The 18,293-nt window shown below is 48.4% G+C and overlaps 1 protein-coding gene across 1 annotated transcript in view; it reads left to right on the top strand.

The window, feature by feature from the left end:
- The window catches only part of CRMP1 (collapsin response mediator protein 1), a 54,579-nt gene that overhangs the window by 23,239 nt on the left and 13,047 nt on the right, over positions 1-18,293 (top strand). The window contains exons 5-9 of the mRNA XM_010847796.1: positions 3,277-3,338; positions 5,263-5,343; positions 10,931-10,999; positions 12,746-12,866; positions 16,935-17,091. Coding sequence (XP_010846098.1) covers positions 3,277-3,338; positions 5,263-5,343; positions 10,931-10,999; positions 12,746-12,866; positions 16,935-17,091 — 490 coding nt within the window. The remainder of the gene's footprint in view (positions 1-3,276; positions 3,339-5,262; positions 5,344-10,930; positions 11,000-12,745; positions 12,867-16,934; positions 17,092-18,293) is intronic.

The raw sequence follows: 18,293 nt of genomic DNA, 5'->3' as shown, positions 1-18,293 counted from the left end.
GCCGCAGCTGGGAGGTGGGGGCTGCCTGGGATGGCTCTCTGCACCCTCCCTTCCCCGGCAGCTCTCACAGGCTTCTTCCTGTGCTGTCTCCGTGAGGCTGATGGAGCTGCAAGCCCTCTGAGCCCAGGCTTGGAATGTGTCCACTCACACTTCTGCTTCATTCTGCGGTTCAGTCAGTCTCAAGACAGCCCACATTCAAGAAATGAGAAAATAGATTCTACCTCTTGAGAAAGGTTGTTGTAAAAGTTTTGTGAATCTTTAAACTATTTACCAGCCTGTTTAACTTCTTCCTGCCTCCTGCTTTTACATGAAATTATCTCATTTATTTGTTTGTTCACAGCTTATTTCCACTAGAATATAGATAGGAATCCTTCCTGCCTCCTTCATAGCTGTATCTCTAGCTTCTAGAATGGTACTGGCCCATAGTCCATATTCAGTGAATATTTGATGAGTCAGACAATGAATATTCCCTGAGAAAGGGCTTCTGGGCTCTCATAAGTTTCAGAAATGCTCCCCATTTATTCTCTTCTTGAATATTCTTAATGCACATTGTCATGTAAAAATCTGTCTTGCAGCCAATAAACCTATTTATTGTTTATGAATCCAGTTTTTCTTTACTGATATAAATGTCAGCTTCCCTATGTTTGATTACAAGCAAGAGACTCACTCCAGAGCTTGGCTTAAGCTAAACAAAGCAGCTTTCCTTTAGTGATAGAGACGTGTATTCAGGGATCCATGAATATACCCGTGCCATGCCAGGAAGTCTTCCTGTGCTCATCCCTGCCTTTCTCTCTGAGCCAGCCCTGCCCTCCTCCTACCCTTGACCTGCATTCTCTATTTCCGTAGTCCCTGCAGTGGAATACAACAGCCCACACTTTGTCTGGGTGGACATCTGTTCCAAAGACCAGTCAGATGTCCTTTGCTGTCACTTGGACTCAGTCCCTCCTCCTGGCTCAGCTCAGCATCTGTTAGATGCCCAGCCCTGGACCGGCCATCTGTGATCTGTGGCCATGTGGCGTGAACATGGCTGCTTCCAAGGTTACTGGTTGGATACGGGGAGGGTATTTGCTAAAAAATGTAAGACAGTTCTGAGAACTGGAGGGTGTTATGGATGGATTGATGGCTCAGTAGGTGTTCAGTGTCATCCTTTAGCCTTGGTGCTCCTTGCAGCCTCCTTGGAGGAGGACTGTGATGATGGAGATTATGAATTTGGGAGGTTGTTGAGTAACAGGGCTGACTGTATTTCCCAAAGTTTTACTGCTAGTAGTAGAATTACCGGGCCAAAGATACTGAAGCACAACTCTTGATACGGATTGGTTTTCCAAGCAGGTGCAAATTGGTTGTGCCAATCTTCCTGTCACTTGTTAGGAAAGAGCATCATTTTGATGCTTATTCACTAGCGTTGAGCAGCATATTCTAAAGTGTACAGTACTGAGGTTTCCATCTGAATTACTTTGATTACACATAAGACAAAATAGTGTTTATCTTTATTTGTTAGCCAACTAAAAAAAGTTGTCTAAAAATTCTGAGTGCCTTTTTTTGCTTTATTGCTTTTATTTTAATCTTTTTAAACTGTAAAATGAAGCATGCAGAAAACCACAGAAGAAAAAATGTGACTTTATGAATTACAAGATTCCCCTTTCCAGGTGAGAAATAGAACTTTGCCCCAAACAAAGACCTCCGTGATGAACTTCTCATGGGCCCCTACTGTAGTCACAACTCCCTCCTCTGCCCAGAAGCAACTCCTGGTGATATTCTTCAAATAAGAGGTTTTGAAAAAAGAAACTTTTGTTTAGTTTGTTGCAGATATGTTCACCATGTTGGTTGTTTGCTTTTTATTTTGAATTTTTAAGACTTAACTTATAGAAATTTTCCATTTAAAATGAGTCAACTCTATCATGATTTGGACAAAAGCGAATCTGAGACAGCTTTACCCCCATCCACCCACTCACCAGAACCAGTTCTAAGGCATATTTATCAATTCTGCCAATTCATTATTTCTGCTTTTATATTTGTATTGTTTACTTCTAATTTCTGGTGAATTTCCAGACTGAGTGACTGAACTGAACTGATCGTAGAAGTTTACTCAATCGATATGTTTCTCCTCTCTTTCCAAAAATAACAAAGCATCTAAGGCTATGAATTTACCTTTCACTGTGGTTTTACCTGTTCATTGTTGTTCGGTTGCTAAGTTGTGTCCAACCCTCTGCCATCCCACGAACTCCAGCACACCAGGCTTCCCTGTCCTTCACTATCTCCCGGGGCTTGCTCAAACTCATGTCCATTGAGTCAGTGAAGTCATCCAGCCATCTCATCCTCTCACCCACTTCTCCTGCCCTCAGTCTTTCCCAGCATCAGGGTCTTTTCCAGTGAGTTGGCTCTTTTCAGCACATGCTGTGGGTGTGGAAGGTGAAATAATGGTCCCTTGTTCTCGGGCCCCTTGATGGCACTAGGAGCAGTCCTCTCCCCGCATGCCCTGCTCCCCCACCTCTGACTGCACAGTAAATCCTGTCATTTCAGCTTTTCACATTCTCACTCCCTCTCCATCCCCGCAGCTCCTACCCTGGTTCAGAGCCTCACCTCACCTGTCCCTTTGGCCTTCAGCATCTTCCAACTCGCTTCCATGTCTCTCTGCTGTTCTGCACACCCATCCTTCCAGAAGAGTCCTTCTGGGACAAAAAAGTCTGATCATGTCATTCCCTTGCTTTAAAAGCACGTGTTTTACTAGACAATAGTGATGGCTGTACAGCATCCTGAATGCGCTAAATGCCACTGAAATGTACACTTTAAAATGGTTACAATGCTGAATTTTGTTTTGTATATTTTACCAGAATGAAAAAGCCTGAGGGAATTTTCTTAAAAGCACATGATCTTTTTGCTTCTGACACAGGACACTTTGTAGCACATCTAATGTCCTTTTATCCTTCCTTCTGTCTGTGCCGTGCACGCCCCTCCCTCTCAGCCCAGGGAGCTCCCCTCCCCTTCCCTCTTCCCTCCCTTTACCCCTCCCCTCCCCCTCATCCTCCCCGTCCCCTTCTTCCTCTTCCCCTTCCTCTTCCTGCTCTTTCAGACTCAGCTGACACGTGGCCTTCCCTGGAGACCCCCTTTGACCCTTACCCCCACCCCCAGGCTAGCTTAGATGCCCCTGATGTGAATTCTGATGGCACCCTTCCATCTTGGTTGTTACCACTCTGTGCTGTGCTTATTGATTTACCGGCAAGACATGTTCTTTTTTTTCTTAAATGCATTTTTTGCTCTCTTTTTATCTTGAAACAGGAGTCAATTCCTTCCAGGTCTACATGGCTTACAAGGATCTCTACCAAATGTCTGATAGCCAGGTAGGTCCTCATACACCCTCCACCTCCCCGGGGCAGGAATAGACCTGCCTTGTCAGGAAGGCAGCGAAGGGCAGGGGAGATGTCAGAGCAGGCCGGGGAGGGCCCTGGGTTCAAGTCCTGGTTCTGACACTGAACTGTCAGTCATCACCCTGTATTCCTTTCCAGCTAGAGTGGCATAGAGCGGGGACCCCCTGCATGGTGATTCCCAAACTCAGCTCGTCCTCGGCCTCATGTAAAGACCTCACTAAAAACACAGACTCTTAGATTCCATCAGAGATGCTCAGGGCTAGACTTCAGGAATCTGTATGTCCCGAAAGCTCTGCAGCTGATTCTGGGGCTCAAGCGAGTTTGGGGACCATTTCCTTAGGTCTCTGACTTGAAGCAGAGCCCTGGCTGTTCCTCCAGCCACGTGGGAGTCACGTCCTTTCTCAGTTTTCTCATCTATACAGCATGATCACCGCTGGCCCTATCAACCTCAAACAATTGTTATGTGGATGAGTTGAGTCAAGGAAGATAGTGTTCTGAGGAGTACAGATGTAGCGGGTTACAATTTATTGGGCCATGGGCCTTCTTTCACTACTAGGACCCCTGGTTTGATTTTGTTATTATCGCTCTGCCTTCTGCTTGTTAAAAAGGTGGGGCAGTGTGGTGGCAAAGGAAATGAATGCTGGAGCCAGACTGCTTGACAGGAAGCCCCAACTTTGCTGTGTAGCCTGGGCTAGATTTCCTAACCTCTCTGTGCTTTAGGCTCTTAATGGCACTTACCACTGAGAGAGCTTGTCGAGGATTAAATGATTCTGTACAAGTAAAGCTCTAGGGCAGCGCCTGGCACACAGCAAGCGCCATTCGGGTATTAATAAGCAGATTGTCATGATGACCATGGGGTTTCATGTGCAATGGAGGAAGCGTCCATGTGTTCCCTTTCAAAATAGACACTTGGAGTTACAGGATATAACTTAGCCCCGGATGTCCTGGAAACCTTTGATGCAACCATCAAAGGCATCCTAAAGGCTAAAAGTTCATTCAGTTTCATGGAAAAAGTAGTGTGTGTTTCTCTAGCATAGTTGACATTTTCATCTGTTTCATTCGAATGTCTGTTTCACTGAAGCCCTGGTTAGAAATGGAGCTGAGCAGATTCAGGGTATGGGTCCTCAAAAGTGCTCGATAACTCCATATGCCTCCACCACCTGTTGTCTAACCCTAAAAGCACACATCCTGGGTGAGGGAGGTCTATATACAAAGAGGACAACGTTGAGATTGGCAAAGGGAGGGAACATGTGGCTTTGTCCTCACCAGATACAACTGTCTGACTACAAATCCTTTGTGGGTTGGAAGAGGGTGGTGGGCAGTGTGGGCAGGACCTGGATTGGCTAAATCAGGTGATGCTTGGCAGGATATATGTGATCTGGGCATTAGAGTTATTAAAGGACTTGGTCCCCCCTATTTCACTGTGATTTGTAAGATGACATGGGTTGGAATTTTTGTAAAGATGTACACATTTCCTGTGGTTGTTGGTGGTTGCAATACAGGCTCAGTGGGTTTAATTATACAATTTCAGTAAACTTCTCAGCTGCACTTGTGCCCATCAACAACTACATACTTTAAAGAAGCAAAGCCACAAAGAAAGTGAAAGGCCCACGTGGGTGTACTTGTGGGCATAGTCATGCCTTGGTGGGACTTTCATCAGTTATGCCCACCACTGCCACCCCCCACCCACCTTAACTTCCTGCTTTTGGATCTGGAGGGAGTAGGGCTAAGGGAAGATCTTTTCCCGTGCTCACTTGTTGGACAGCGTGTTCCATTGATGTCGATGGAGCATCCCGGCAGGTGGATGACTGTATGTGTGAGCAATAAGGCCAGTCTTTGCAAATGCTCGTGCTGTGATATTTTTATCTCACCCCAACCCCGGTTTATCTCTCCTTAGCTCTATGAAGCTTTCACCTTCCTTAAGGGGCTGGGAGCTGTGATCCTGGTCCACGCAGAAAATGGCGATTTGATAGCTCAGGTGAGTGGTCTGAATTCCCAGCCTTTCTACCTCAGTCTCCTTCTCCTTGTTGTAAAGGCTATGAGAAGAGGGGGTGGAAGCACTAATCAGCCAGGTCACTAGGCAGTGAAGGGTCAAGCCAAGAACTGGATGGCATGTCAAACCCTGTCAAACCCTGTCAAACACTCATACACTGTCTGCGCTGTGGCCTTTGGCAGGCCATAGTACCTCTTGGATTGCAGTTTTCTCACCTGTTTAATAGGGGTAACATGACTGCCCTGTGAACCATGGAGAGTTTGCATGTGCAATAAATGAAGATCCGAAAGAAAATGCATTTGGCACACCTAGGGGACCCCAGAGGCAACAGACATGGAAACTGGAGTTGCCTGTCCTCCTCCATGACTTGGGAGCTTTGGGAGCGGGGATAGTGGACAGAGCGCAGGCTAGGAGCAGAGTTCTAGCCCAGCCTCCTCTGTCTCCTGGCCCTCTGACATGGGGCAGGGAGCTCTAACCCAGGAAAGCTCCTGTTCTTTATCTGAGGGTCAGTGATATTGTGTATGCAAAGCTCAGTGTTGGACATGTAGCAGATGGGGTTGTGCAAATTTTTGGATAGAGCAAGACTTGAACTCATTTGGATCATTCTGGCCATAGGGTGGAGAATTTGATGGGAATGGAATAAAGTCAGGTTGACCGGTTAGGATTTACTCATAGGAAATGAAGAGAGGATACAGAGGGGGTGGAAGGGGCAAGAGTACGGTGGAGGAGGAGCACTCTCTGCAAGACTCATGATAGATTGGATGGGGAGGATGGGGAGGAAGAGGAGGAAATCAAGAAGGGTCACGTCGTCTCCTGCGGGGGAAGGGCTGGGTTAATCATGATGCCACAAATCAAGATAGAAGATTTGGATGCACCCAGTGAAAGTGATTAATGCCACGCTAAGTAGTGTATGTGTGTGTGCTTAGGCACTCACGACTCTCAGCGAACCATTGGACTGTAGCCTGCCAGGCTCCTCTGTCCATGGGACTTTTCAGGCAAGAATACTGGAGTGGATTGCCATTTCCTCCTCCAGTGGATCTTTCTGACCCAGTGATCGAACCCACATCTCCTGTGGGTTCACTATGAGTCGGACACAACTGAGCGACTTTCACTTTCATGGTAAAACTCTACTTCTGTACACCAAAACTTGTTTCAGTTCTCGTGGCTGCATAACAATCCCCCGCCATCCCAGATTTAGCATTCTCAAACAATAAACTTCTTCTGTGTCATGGTCCTGTGGGTCGAGAGTCCAGGTGTGGCCTTCCTGGGTCTTTGACCTTGGGATCTTTCACAGGCTGCCGTGAAGCTGTTGGGTCTGGCTGCAGTTGTCTCATGGCTGGTGTGGGACAGAATTCCTTTCCAGCATTGCTCAGAGCGTTGTTGCTAAGATTTAGTTCCTCACAAGCTATCAGACCGATGGCCTCTATTCTTTGCTGGGTGTTAGACAGAGGCCCCCTTGGCTCCCTGACACATGGGCAGCTACATCATGGTGGCGGCTTCCGTCCAAGTGAGGGAGAAAGAGACCTCATTTGACCTCACTCAATCCTAGGTCTGTGAGATTTATCCCTATGGCTTCCTGAAGCACAGTGTTTTCTTTTTCATCATGGTGTAGAATTACACAGCAGGAATAGATCACGATTTGTTCTCCAGTTGATAGTTTATTTATTTATTTTTTCTATTTATGTTTGTTCAGTGTGTCTGACTCTTTGGGACCCCATGGACTATATCCCGCTGGACTTCTATGTCCATAGAATTCTCCAGGCCAGAATACTGGAGTTGGGTTGCTTTTCCCTTCTCCAGGGGATCTTCCCAACCCATGGATGGAACCTGGGTCTCCCGCATTGCAGGCAGATTCTTTACTGTCTGAGCCACCAGGGAAGCCCCTGATAGATATTTGGATCGTTTTAAATTTGGGACTCTTGTATGTAAAGTTTTCTTGAACATTCTTGTTTAGTCTGTTGTTAAACATGTGTTCGCATTTCTGTTGGTAAATACCTGGGAGTAGCGCTCCTGGGTGGTTGGGTACATATATTTAGCTTTTGTAGTTACTGTTACCCACTTTTCCAGGGTGCGCCAACCTGTCGTCTCATCAAACGTGTGTGAGACGTTGAGTTTGGAACCTCAATACTTGAAAAAATTATGTATTTATTTTTGGCTGTGCTGGATCCTTGTTGCTGCGCATGGACTTCCTCTAGTTGCAGCGAGTGGGGGCTACTTTCTAGCTGTGACTTGCAGGCTTCTCATTGCGGTGGTTTAGCTCGTTGCGGAGCACAGGCTTCAGTAGTTGCAGCACATGGGCTCAGTAATTGTGGCTCCTGGGCTCTGAGCACAGGCTCAGGAGTTGTGGTACACAGTCTTAGTTGCTCCATGGCCTGTGGGATCTTCCAAAACCCGCATCAAACCCGTGTCTCTGCATTGCCAGGCAGATTTTTTTTTTTTTTTTTACCTCTGAGCCACCAGGGAAGCCTCTGGAGCCCCAGTTCCTAAATGGGGCTTTTTCGCTTTCTTTGCTGCCATTCTGTGTGTGCGTGTGTGTGTGTGTGTGTGTGTGTGTGTGTGTGTTGGCCTCACCACACAACATCTAGAATCGAAGTTCTCCAGAAAGAAAAGAAAGATAGTGCTAAGTCTTGAGATCCCATGAATTGTAGCCTGCCAGGCTCCTCTGTCCATGGGATTCTCCAGGCAAAAATACTGGAGTGGGTTGCCATTTCCTTCTCCAGGGGAGCTTCCCGACCCAGGAATTGAACCCAGGTCTCCCGCATTGCAGGTAGATGCTTTACCAACAGCTTTGCAGAAAGCCCAACCAGGGATCAAACCTGGTCCTTGTGCATTGGAAGTACAGAGTCTTAACCACTAGACCACCAGGGAAATCTCTTGCTACTGATTTAAGATTGAGTTTTCTCAGCTCCAGTGAATATGTTACCTTTTGTACACCTGCTTCCCCAGTTCCAAAACATTTTTGACATCTCTGCATTCTTTCGGTTCTTGGGTACCATTTCTACCACTCTAGTGGAGTTTCATGATGGAGTGACAATAATGGGAGTATTCAGCCATGATAGTTAACTAGAAACCCTTCTCTAGCCTTTTGTGATCCGTTCCCACCACGCCCCCTTATTTCATCTTTTGTCTTCCCTCCCTTTTTCTCCTCTTTCCTTCCTTCCAACAGAAATAGTAACTGATGTTTAAACAGTCTTTCACAGGGATGTCTCCGTATCGTAAATCTTTTTGTAAACAGTTTAAAAAATGCCTTGTAAACATCATCTTCAATAGCTGACATTATCCCGTTCTGTACTTAAATCCACCCCAGCTGTTGGATCTTGAAAACATTTCCATTTATGTTCTTATAATAAACTCAAGCTTAATAACCATAAATGCAGAGTTGAAAATTATGAATTTTTTTTTACTGTTGATAGGGTCTGGGGCTTCTCATAGGAACGTGTTCCAGAATGATGATACAGAAACTGGAGAAGTTAAAAATAGCAGCAGCACAGCTGACATCTGGGCGATGTGAAGAGATCACTGTTGAGATACTGAAGTATTCCTAAGGAGGGGGCATTTTGAAGCCTTGGAGCCAATGGATTTGCATCTAGGCCATTAGCTCAGGGAACCATTTCATTTATAAGCTTGAGGTAGAGCTTTCCTGTTAGAAAGATAGGTGCCAGAAAGATGAAGCTATAGTAGAGGGAATGAGAACTGGGTGATGACTCAAGAGCTCTCACTAGACACTATATACACGCACACATATATATATACACTGCAGACTGTATATACATCACCCAGACATTTCTCATCTGCCACCGTGGTGATGCATGATAGCAACTCCAGGTGCAGGCGCTGTTATTTCCAGTGTGAACTAGAGAAGATGAATGAAATAATGCTATTTGCAGCAAGCATGGGTGGACCTAGAGATTATACTAAATGAAATAATGAAGTAAGCCAAAGACAAATATCATATGATACCGGCTTATATGTGGAATCTAAAATTTAAAAATGATGCAAATAAACTTATTTACAAAACAGAAACAGATGCAGAGACATTAGAAAAGAAATGTATGGTTACCAAAGGGGAAGGTTGAGGGGGAGGGGTAAATTAGGAGTTTGTGGTTAACATATACATTCTATTATATAGAGAACAGATAACCTACAAGGACCTACTTAGTGTATAGTACAGGAAACTCTACTCAGTGTTTTATAGTAACCTATAAGGAGAAAGAATCTGAAAAGGAATATATTGGGTTGACCCAAAAGTTCATTCAGTTTTTTCCTTTTGTGTATAACTAAATCACTTTTGGCTTGGGTTTTCCAGTGGTCATGTATAGATGTGAGAGTTGGACTATAAAGAACACTGAGTGCAGAAGAATTGATGCTTTTGAACTGTGGTGTTGGAGAAGACTCTTGAGAGTCCCTTGGACTGTAAGGAGATCCAACCAGTCCATTCTAAAGGAGATCCAACCAGTCCATCCTAAAGGAGATCAGTCCTGGATGTTCATTGCAAGGACTGATGCTGAAGCTGAAACTCCAATACTTTGGCCACCTGATGCAAAGAGCTGACTCATTTGAAAAGACCCTGATGCTGGGAAAGATTGGGAGCAGGAGGAGAACGGGACGACAGAGGATGACATGGTTGGATGGCATCACTGACTCAATGGACATGGGTTTGGGTGGACTCCGGGAGTTGGTGATGGACAGGGAGGCCTGGCATGCTGCGGTTCACGGGGTCACAAAGAGTCAGACACGACTGAGTGACTGAACTGAACTGAAAATCACTTTCAGTTCAGTTCAGTCACACTGTTGGGTCCGACTGTTTGCGACCGCATGGACTGCAGCATGCCAGGCCTCCCTGTCCATCGCCAACTCCCGGAGCTTGCTCAAACTTAGGTCCATCAAGTCGGTGATGCCATCCAGTCATCTCATCCTCTGTCATCCCCTTCTCCTCCTGCCTTCAATCTTTCCCAGCATCAGGGTCTTTTCTAAGGAGTCATTTATTCCCATCAGGTGGCTAAAGTATTGGAGTTTCAGCTTCAGCATTAATTCTTCCAGTAAATCCCTTTACTCCTCGCCTAAAGCTAACACAACCTTGTAGATCATCTCTACTTCAATTTTTAGCAAAAGGAAAGAAGAGAAGACTGAGTCTCACGAGAGTGTGACCAGTGTGCCCAAAGTCACACGCACGCTCAGTTCTGGAAGTGGATGCCCAGTTGAGGATTCTGTGGTTTCCGCATCCATGTCACGCCCACACACCACCTGCTTCCTTCTCTTGTTGGCCAGCAGAGACTTAGAAGTTGGAAGAGTGGAGGGTGGTCTTTGAGGCTCATTTCTTACAACCTTGCTTCCTCTCACTGGTCCTGTGGGGTTGAATAGAGCCCCTGTGGATGGGGACATCGCCAAGGGGGAAGGTGGGCACTGGGAGTGAAGGGGGCACAGAAGCTGTGGATGTCTCCAGCCATTAGACTCCACATGGTCCAGTCCTCCTCCTGGGCTCAGCTGTCCCATCCGTCTAATGGGTTGGAGGACTGGCCTTTCCTGGCTCTGGCATTCTGCCATCACTGACTCGTTTGTTCTTATCTTGTAGGAACAGAAGCGGATCTTAGAGATGGGCATCACGGGTCCTGAGGGCCATGCTCTGAGCAGACCTGAAGAGGTAATGGAGCCTCCGCTGGGTGTGACTCTGACATAGCTGAGAGCTTACCCCAATGCTATTCCAGCTGGAATAGCTGGCTAGAGCTCCCGCCCCCGTCCCATTCCCCATATGAGTATCTCGGCACGTGTGGTCTTCTCCAGGGTCTGCCCTGAGTCTCGGGAGCTCTGGGGGCTGCAGATCCATCAGAAGAGTTAGGAAAGGCTCTGCCTCTCCTAGGGCCCAGGAGCTTCCCACCAAGGCCCCAAGGACACTTCAGAATCCCGACCGAGGACTCGGGGTATTTGACAACAGGAACGTGGAGCCCCATGTCCCAGGCACAGCGAGTTCCAAATCACTGCCTCTGCATAGGCCTCCTGTCCACTATACTCTAAGACTTGACAGATTCCCCCAGGAGTGAGTGATAGGGCGCACCTCTGTGTGTGTGTGTGTTTAGCAGGGACAGAAGGAAGGCAAGCAGATTGAACATCGGACAGGATGGGCGCCCAGCATTTTCTGATGTCTCATCAGATCACTAGCAGTCTTCCCTGATCTCCGCTTTGGGCTGGCCTGTTTGGAACATGGGACACGACACACGAATACACAGACTCCTTATCCCAAGGATTCCTGAACTGGCCCAGTGCTCCAGACGTACAGTCCATGCCCATGAGCTGGGTTCCCAGTCCCTGGTGAGACCAGGAACACACCAGAGACAGTGTTTATAAACCTTTATAGCATGTTACATTGCCACCAACTCTAGGCATGTGAGCAGCGTGGGGACTCTTCTGGGTGTGGCTGCTGTCCTGGCACGTGGCTGTGGCTTGGGCTTCCTGCCAGCCAAGAGTAGCACAGCCATGTGTGGGCCTCCAACAGATTGGAAATGAAAAATAAGACAATAAAAACATCACTGGTTCTTTTATTCAAGAAGTACTGGTCTAGGGTGTACAGAGACCAAACCTCATAGCACGTGGTTTCAAATGGTTGTTGAACAAATGAAGGAAGGAATGTATGGGAACCCCTGTGTTCCCTGATGTCAGGAATTTTATAAATAACCACCTCCAGGCATGTGAGTTGGACCAGAGAGAAGGCTGAACACTGAAGAATCGATGCTTTTGAACTGTGGTGCTGGAGAAGACTCTTGGCCAGCAAGGAGATCAAACCAGTCAGTCCTAAAGGAAATCAACCCTGAATATTCATTGGAAGGACTGATGCTGAAGCTCCAATATTTTGGCCACCTGATGCGAAGACCCAACCCACTGGAAAAGATCCTGATGCTGGGGAAGTTTGAAGGCAAGAGGAGAAGAGGGCGACAGAGGAAGAGCTGATTGGATGGCATCATGACTCAATGGACATGAGTTTGAGCAAGCTCCAGGAGATGGTGAAGGACCAGGAAGCCTGGTGTGCTGCATGGGGGCACAGAGAATCAAACATGACTGAGTGACTGAACCACCACCACCAAGTGTGTGAGCAGCGTGGGGACCTTTTGATGGCCTGTTCTGCTTAGGTGATCTTCTGACAGAGCATCTGGAGCACTGCCAATCATGCAAATAACACAGTTCTGCCTTCCAACCCTCTAGCCGAATACATTGCCTTTTTTTTTTCCTTTTTAAAAATCGACAGTGTCTTCCTCCCTTGATGCGACAGATTTCCCTCTGACCATACTTCATTAAGGAAAATCAAGGAAGGCTGATCAGGAAGAGCCCTGGGTGCTCAGAGTCGGTGGTGCCCCCACCCCTCCCCTCATGACCTGTGTGTTCGCTGTGTCCGCAGCTGGAGGCCGAGGCTGTGTTCCGGGCCATCACCATCGCGGGCCGGATCAACTGCCCTGTGTACATCACCAAGGTGATGAGTAAGAGCGCGGCGGACATCATCACCCTGGCCAGGAAGAAAGGTACGCAGCCCAGCACCCGGGATCTCGGCTGGGTGTGAGGAAGGGGCGTGTCCAGCAGGTTCAGGTTCACTGGTGGAGCTCTTGCCCAGGACAGAGACCCTCTGCCAGCCAGGTTGAAAAGGGAGCTGGACAGTGGGCAGACGCCAGATGGGTGGTTGGTTTTAGGTTTGATTCCTGGTGTGCCATGGGCCCCAGGTAAGTGGTGTTCTGAGCCTCATTTTCTCCATTTGTAGCTAAGGTGATTATCCCTCCTGTGGGTCACGTGAGACCATGTATTTTAAAGGTCTGTGAAGAGTTCCAAGTTCTCCCCAGGGTTTCACATCAAGGCAGTGATGGAGCTGGGGCTGCATCAGCTTCTGGGTCCTCCCCGCCTTCTTTCTGCTTCTCTCTGGGCCCTTCATCCTGGTTCCCCCATCCAGGGCCTCTCAGTGGGTGCATGCACCCAGGCTCCACTGTGGGACCCACAGAGAGCCTCAGCTGCAGGTTGGGAAGGAGGAAGATGTTGTTCCACCGGCCAGAGGGTCTGGGGGACAGCCCCATGCTGGACATGAGGGGAGTGAGGCAGGAAGTCTGCCTCCAGCTCTAAGACTTGGACACACTACTTACCCTCTGATCTGCTCAATGGCCCTTCCCCAGGAGGCTCAAAGGAGGCATTGAAGGGCATTGCCCAGGCCTTATGATTGAGGCCCACAGCCCCCAACAACTAGCAGGTCAAGAGTGAGGAAGGGCGCCCAGATGAGTCTTCCTTCCCAAAATCAGGGTGAGAGAGATGGACAGAGAGAGAATGACAGATGGACAGAGATGAGAGAGAATGACAGGAGCTCATGTCACACGGAGACAGTGGCTAGACTCTTTGATCCTTGTGGACATTCACCAAGGAGGTTCGCCACCCAGACAAGGTCCACCCCATCCACGCTCTGGGAGTCGTATGAGGTTGACCGGAAGCTCTGGGTCACACGGTGTGGCCAGGTGAAAATCAGCAGGAGCAGCACAGCCCTGACAGCATCCACCACCCTCTGTACCCAGAGGGCTCCCCCTTCTTACAGGAACCCTTCATGGAAAGTGCAAGTGGCTCTGGTCTTAAAATTCTTTGATGATATATGTTACTGGGTTGACCAAAAAAGTTAGAGTTTTTTTCCATAAGATTTGACAGAAAAATCAAAACGAACTTGTTGGTCAACCCGATATTTCACCTAATGTGTCCAAAATATTCACTCCACATGTAGTCAAGATAAAAGCACTAACAGGATATTTGGCATTATTTTTTCTGTACAATCTTCAAAATCTAGTGTGTGTATCACCCTTTCAGCACGTCTCATTTCAGACCAACCCCAACTCCAAATGCCTGAAAGCCACGATGCGGCTGGTGGTTTTCATATGGAACAGCAGCTTTTTTTTTTTTTAATTATTTGTGTGGCTGTGTGAGGTCCCAGCTGCATCGTACAAGATCTTCTGTTGTGCGTGAGCTCGCTAGTTGCAGCTCAGCTGTCCTTCTGCAGGTGGGAGCTTAGTTCCCCAACCAGGGATTGAATCTGCATCCCTTGCATTGGAAGGCTGATTCTTAACCACTGGGCCACCAGGGAAGTCCGGGAACAGAGGAGTTTTGAACCCCAAATACCTGGTTTTAGTATTTTAAGGGCAAGCTAACGAGTGGAGGTGTTGATAGCGTCTAGGCCAGCGCAGCTTGTGGAGGACCAACTTTGGGTTAAAGATGAGGAAACTGCGGCTCAGAGTGGTAACAGAAGCTTAGAAGCAGCAGTAAGCACGCTGGCATAGCTATGCCTGCAGGCCCTGGAGCTGCCGAGAAATAAGGTGACCACCAGCCGTGTGTGGCTATTTCAGTTTAAATGAAGCAAATTTAAATACAGTTTTTAAGTTGGCTCTTTAGTTGCTTCCCTGGTGGCTCAGTGGTAAAGAATTTGCCTGCAAACACTGGAGACTCAGAGACACGGGTTCCATCCCTCGGTCAGGAAGATCCCCTGGAGAAGGGAATGGCATCCTGCTTCCAGTCATGTTGCCAGGAAAATCCCATGGAGGTCTCAAAAGTGTTAGACACCTACCAGGGTCCAGCCCTGGTGGATCCAGGGAATTCAAAGCGGGGACAGCGTCAGCGAGGATCAGGAAACAATTGCTTAATTAAATGTTAATTAAGGATATAAAGAGTAATAGAATGAGGATAGCTCAGTGAGGAGATTCAGTGGAGAAAAGAGGCTGAATAATTCAGCCAGAAGGTGAGAGAAAGAACGACATGGAGAGACCAAGTTTCGGTGAACAAGGCCCGCACTTTATTTTCCAAAGTAGTTTTTATACCTTAAGTTATGCATAGAGGATAATGGGAGAAGGGGTAAAGTCATGCAGTAAGCCAGGCTTTCTTCCTGCAAACTTATCATATGCAAAAGTTTAGGTGATTTGCATCATCTTCTGGCCCGGTGATTTGCATCATCTTCTGGCCTGGAGGCCTGTTAACATTTTAAGACCCTTTCTTCAGAAAACTTATTTTTCTCTAAAGGTGATTAGTCAGGCGCCACCCTCCAAAAGCATTAGATAAAGTTGCATTCCTATAGGGCAAAGGTGTGGTGGGCTATAACAAGAAAAAGAATTAACTCAAGGGTCCAAGGTTACAAACATTAAAGCTACTACTTACACCAATTATATCAATCAATACACTGCCAGGGACACAGTAGGTAAGGGATATGGAAACGTAACAAACATTGGCCCAACAAGTGAAAAACCCTTCACCAATACAATTTCTAATCAATCTTTTAACTGCTCAAAGGAATCTGTATTTAGACAGTTTAGAACATCTCATGCCTCTCACAGTTGGGAGGCTCTGAGCAATCACATGTAGCCGTAAAAACCTATTCAGGCAGGCTAGAGGACTTCCAAAGGAGTTTGTAGGTTGAAACACTATCACACCCAGGAGCTTTATTAACTGGAGCTGTAAGTTGACTCTTTTTTTCAGAGAGAGGTAGTGGGGGACAGCCCCCCATAAAGTCAGAGGTGTAGGTGGGAGCACAAAGCAGAAAAGTAGGCAGACTCTGGTTTTGGGGGTAGTTGCTCGAGAATTTCCAGGGGGACTCCTGAGGCTCAATCCTACCTTTGCGTATGCCGAACCTCCTTCCTCATGACCCTTGCCACAGGCGGAGCTCCTCACGCTGGCTCCCGGCAGACACCGCTGAGCGTCTAAACAACAGTGGCATTAGCCCTGTTTCTTGTGCTCTAGGGTCACGTGTGGCTGGTGGCTCCTGCCCCGGACAGCTCAGCACAGAACAGTCCCACCACCACCGTTGGGTGGCACCATCCCAGAGCTAGGCTGCTGGAGACCAAAGCCTCCCTCCCACTTGCCAGCAGTGTGGCCCCGGGCAGATGCCACAGAGCCGTGGGACCAAGTCCCCTTGGCACTTCCTCAGCTGCAGGAATTCTCACTAAGCCTGAGACTTTGCCCGTGGGTTTTTGTTCTGGCAGAAACACCTCTGGCACCTCCCTGGAAAGTGAGTGCTCAGCAATGAGCCCCCAGCAGTGACTTGGTGGCTGCATACCCTGGTTCCCTTGCTCCGCATGGTGGGACGGCCTTGGGGCTCCTGGAGCCCCCAGGGCACTGAGCTGTGGGCGCCCACGGCCATGACTGGGTGCTCACTCCCCTGTCCTCGGTGTCTCTCTTGGCCTATGTCCCGTCCTCCATGCCCGCCGAGTTGTTTCCTGGAATCACTTCCAGATAAAACGCTTGAACTTGATTTTTCACTTGAATATCTGCTCCTGGCAGAACCTATGCAAGGACAGCACATCAGGTGTCTGTGCCTCGACTGACCATCGTAAACAGATAATGATCAGATCCAAGTGCTGAAAGTGTTGATGGTCCACAGGGTCACTGAGTAGGACAGCGGGTGCTGAGTGCCTGGTGGCCGGGGGCGGGGCCTCTGGGGTGTATGTGGTGAAGCCTGATGGAGAGGACGGGTGTGATTTATCCCCAGTCTAATTGTCTGGCCTTTGAGATTCTATTTTCCTGCATCAGAATCTCCCATGAGAGACCATCCACTGTCAACCATACGTGTCTGTTTGCCTCCCAAGGCCCACTGGTTTTTGGTGAGCCTATTGCTGCCAGTCTGGGGACGGACGGCACCCATTACTGGAGCAAGAACTGGGCCAAGGCGGCGGCCTTCGTGACTTCCCCTCCCCTGAGCCCGGACCCCACCACACCTGACTACTTGACCTCCCTACTGGCCTGGTGAGAACCCTGGGGTGGCTGGGGTGTTGGGGCTGGGCTTGTGGGCGGGGTTGCGGGGCTGGGGTTGTGGGCAGGGTCTCGGGGCTGGGCAGGTGGGCCGGGCCTTTGGGCAGGTTGAAGGGCTGGAGATTGCAACTGCCTCAGATGCACTTGGGAGAGGACCTTGGGCGGGGTGCTCCCGGAGACCTCAGAACAAAGCTGCAAGTGGTTTACAGCACGCCTTCGGGCCTTTGGGGCCTTTGGGCTTCCCTGGTGTCTCAGGTGGTAAAGAATCTGCCTGCAGTGCAGGAGACCCAACTCAATCCCTGGATCAGGAAGGTCCCCTGAAGAAGGGAAGGGCAACCCACTCCAGTACTCTTGCCTGGAGAATCCCATGGACAGAAGAACCTGGCGGGCTACAGTCCATGGGGTCACGAAGAGTCAGACACATCTGAGCATCTTAACACTTTCAGGCCTTTTAATCAGTAACTGTTCAAGTTTATAGGTCACCTGCCATTCATTCAGCAATATTTAAGCACCTTCTGTGTGCCTGGCACTGCAGTGAAATAGGAAACACACAGAATTAGGAGTGTGAGACCAGGATCCCAATCCTGATGGACTGTGTCACCCTGGCCATGTCAGCTAACCTGTAATGTCTCTGCGTCAGTTGGCTCCTCGGCCGAGTGGGGAGAACGCAGTACCTACTGCAGAGCTGGCTGTGAGGTAGTGTAGGCAGAAAGCCTGGAATTCAGTGTTCACAGCAGCCAGTGCATTCTAGTCTGCTTCCTGCACCCAGTAGACGCACAGGTGCTTTAGTCTCTTCTCTGCTGTCCGCCAGTGTGAGGCAAGAATACGTGAGGTCACAGGAGAAGGCTAAGTGGTGAGGGGTGCAAGCCGTTCTGGAAGTAGAGATGCAAGCTTGGAAGGCTTTCTAGAGGAAGTGACATCAGGCCTGGAGCTAGAGGATGCATAAGAGTTTGCCTGATGGGTGAGGATGAGAAGGAGCTTCTAATCAGCAGGAACCTTAAGAGGGTGAGGCTGTGTACCCAGCATTGATGCAGCGGCCCATGACTTACATATCCAATCGCTCACTCAGAGTCTCTGCAGCCTGAAGTCTGGTGGGCAGTTCCAAGTCCAAAACAAACCCTTGATCTTCCTCCAGGGAGCTGCTGCCCCCCAAATTTTGCCCATCTCAGGAGGAGGCCGGACATGGACCAAAGGTC

Source organism: Bison bison, unplaced genomic scaffold (assembly GCF_000754665.1).
Source record: "Bison bison bison isolate TAMUID 2011002044 unplaced genomic scaffold, Bison_UMD1.0 scf7180017864255, whole genome shotgun sequence".
In the NCBI taxonomy this organism is placed as follows: domain Eukaryota; kingdom Metazoa; phylum Chordata; class Mammalia; order Artiodactyla; family Bovidae; genus Bison; species Bison bison.
Note: the sequence above shows the minus strand (reverse complement) of the source record. Positions and strands in the feature narration are given on the sequence as shown.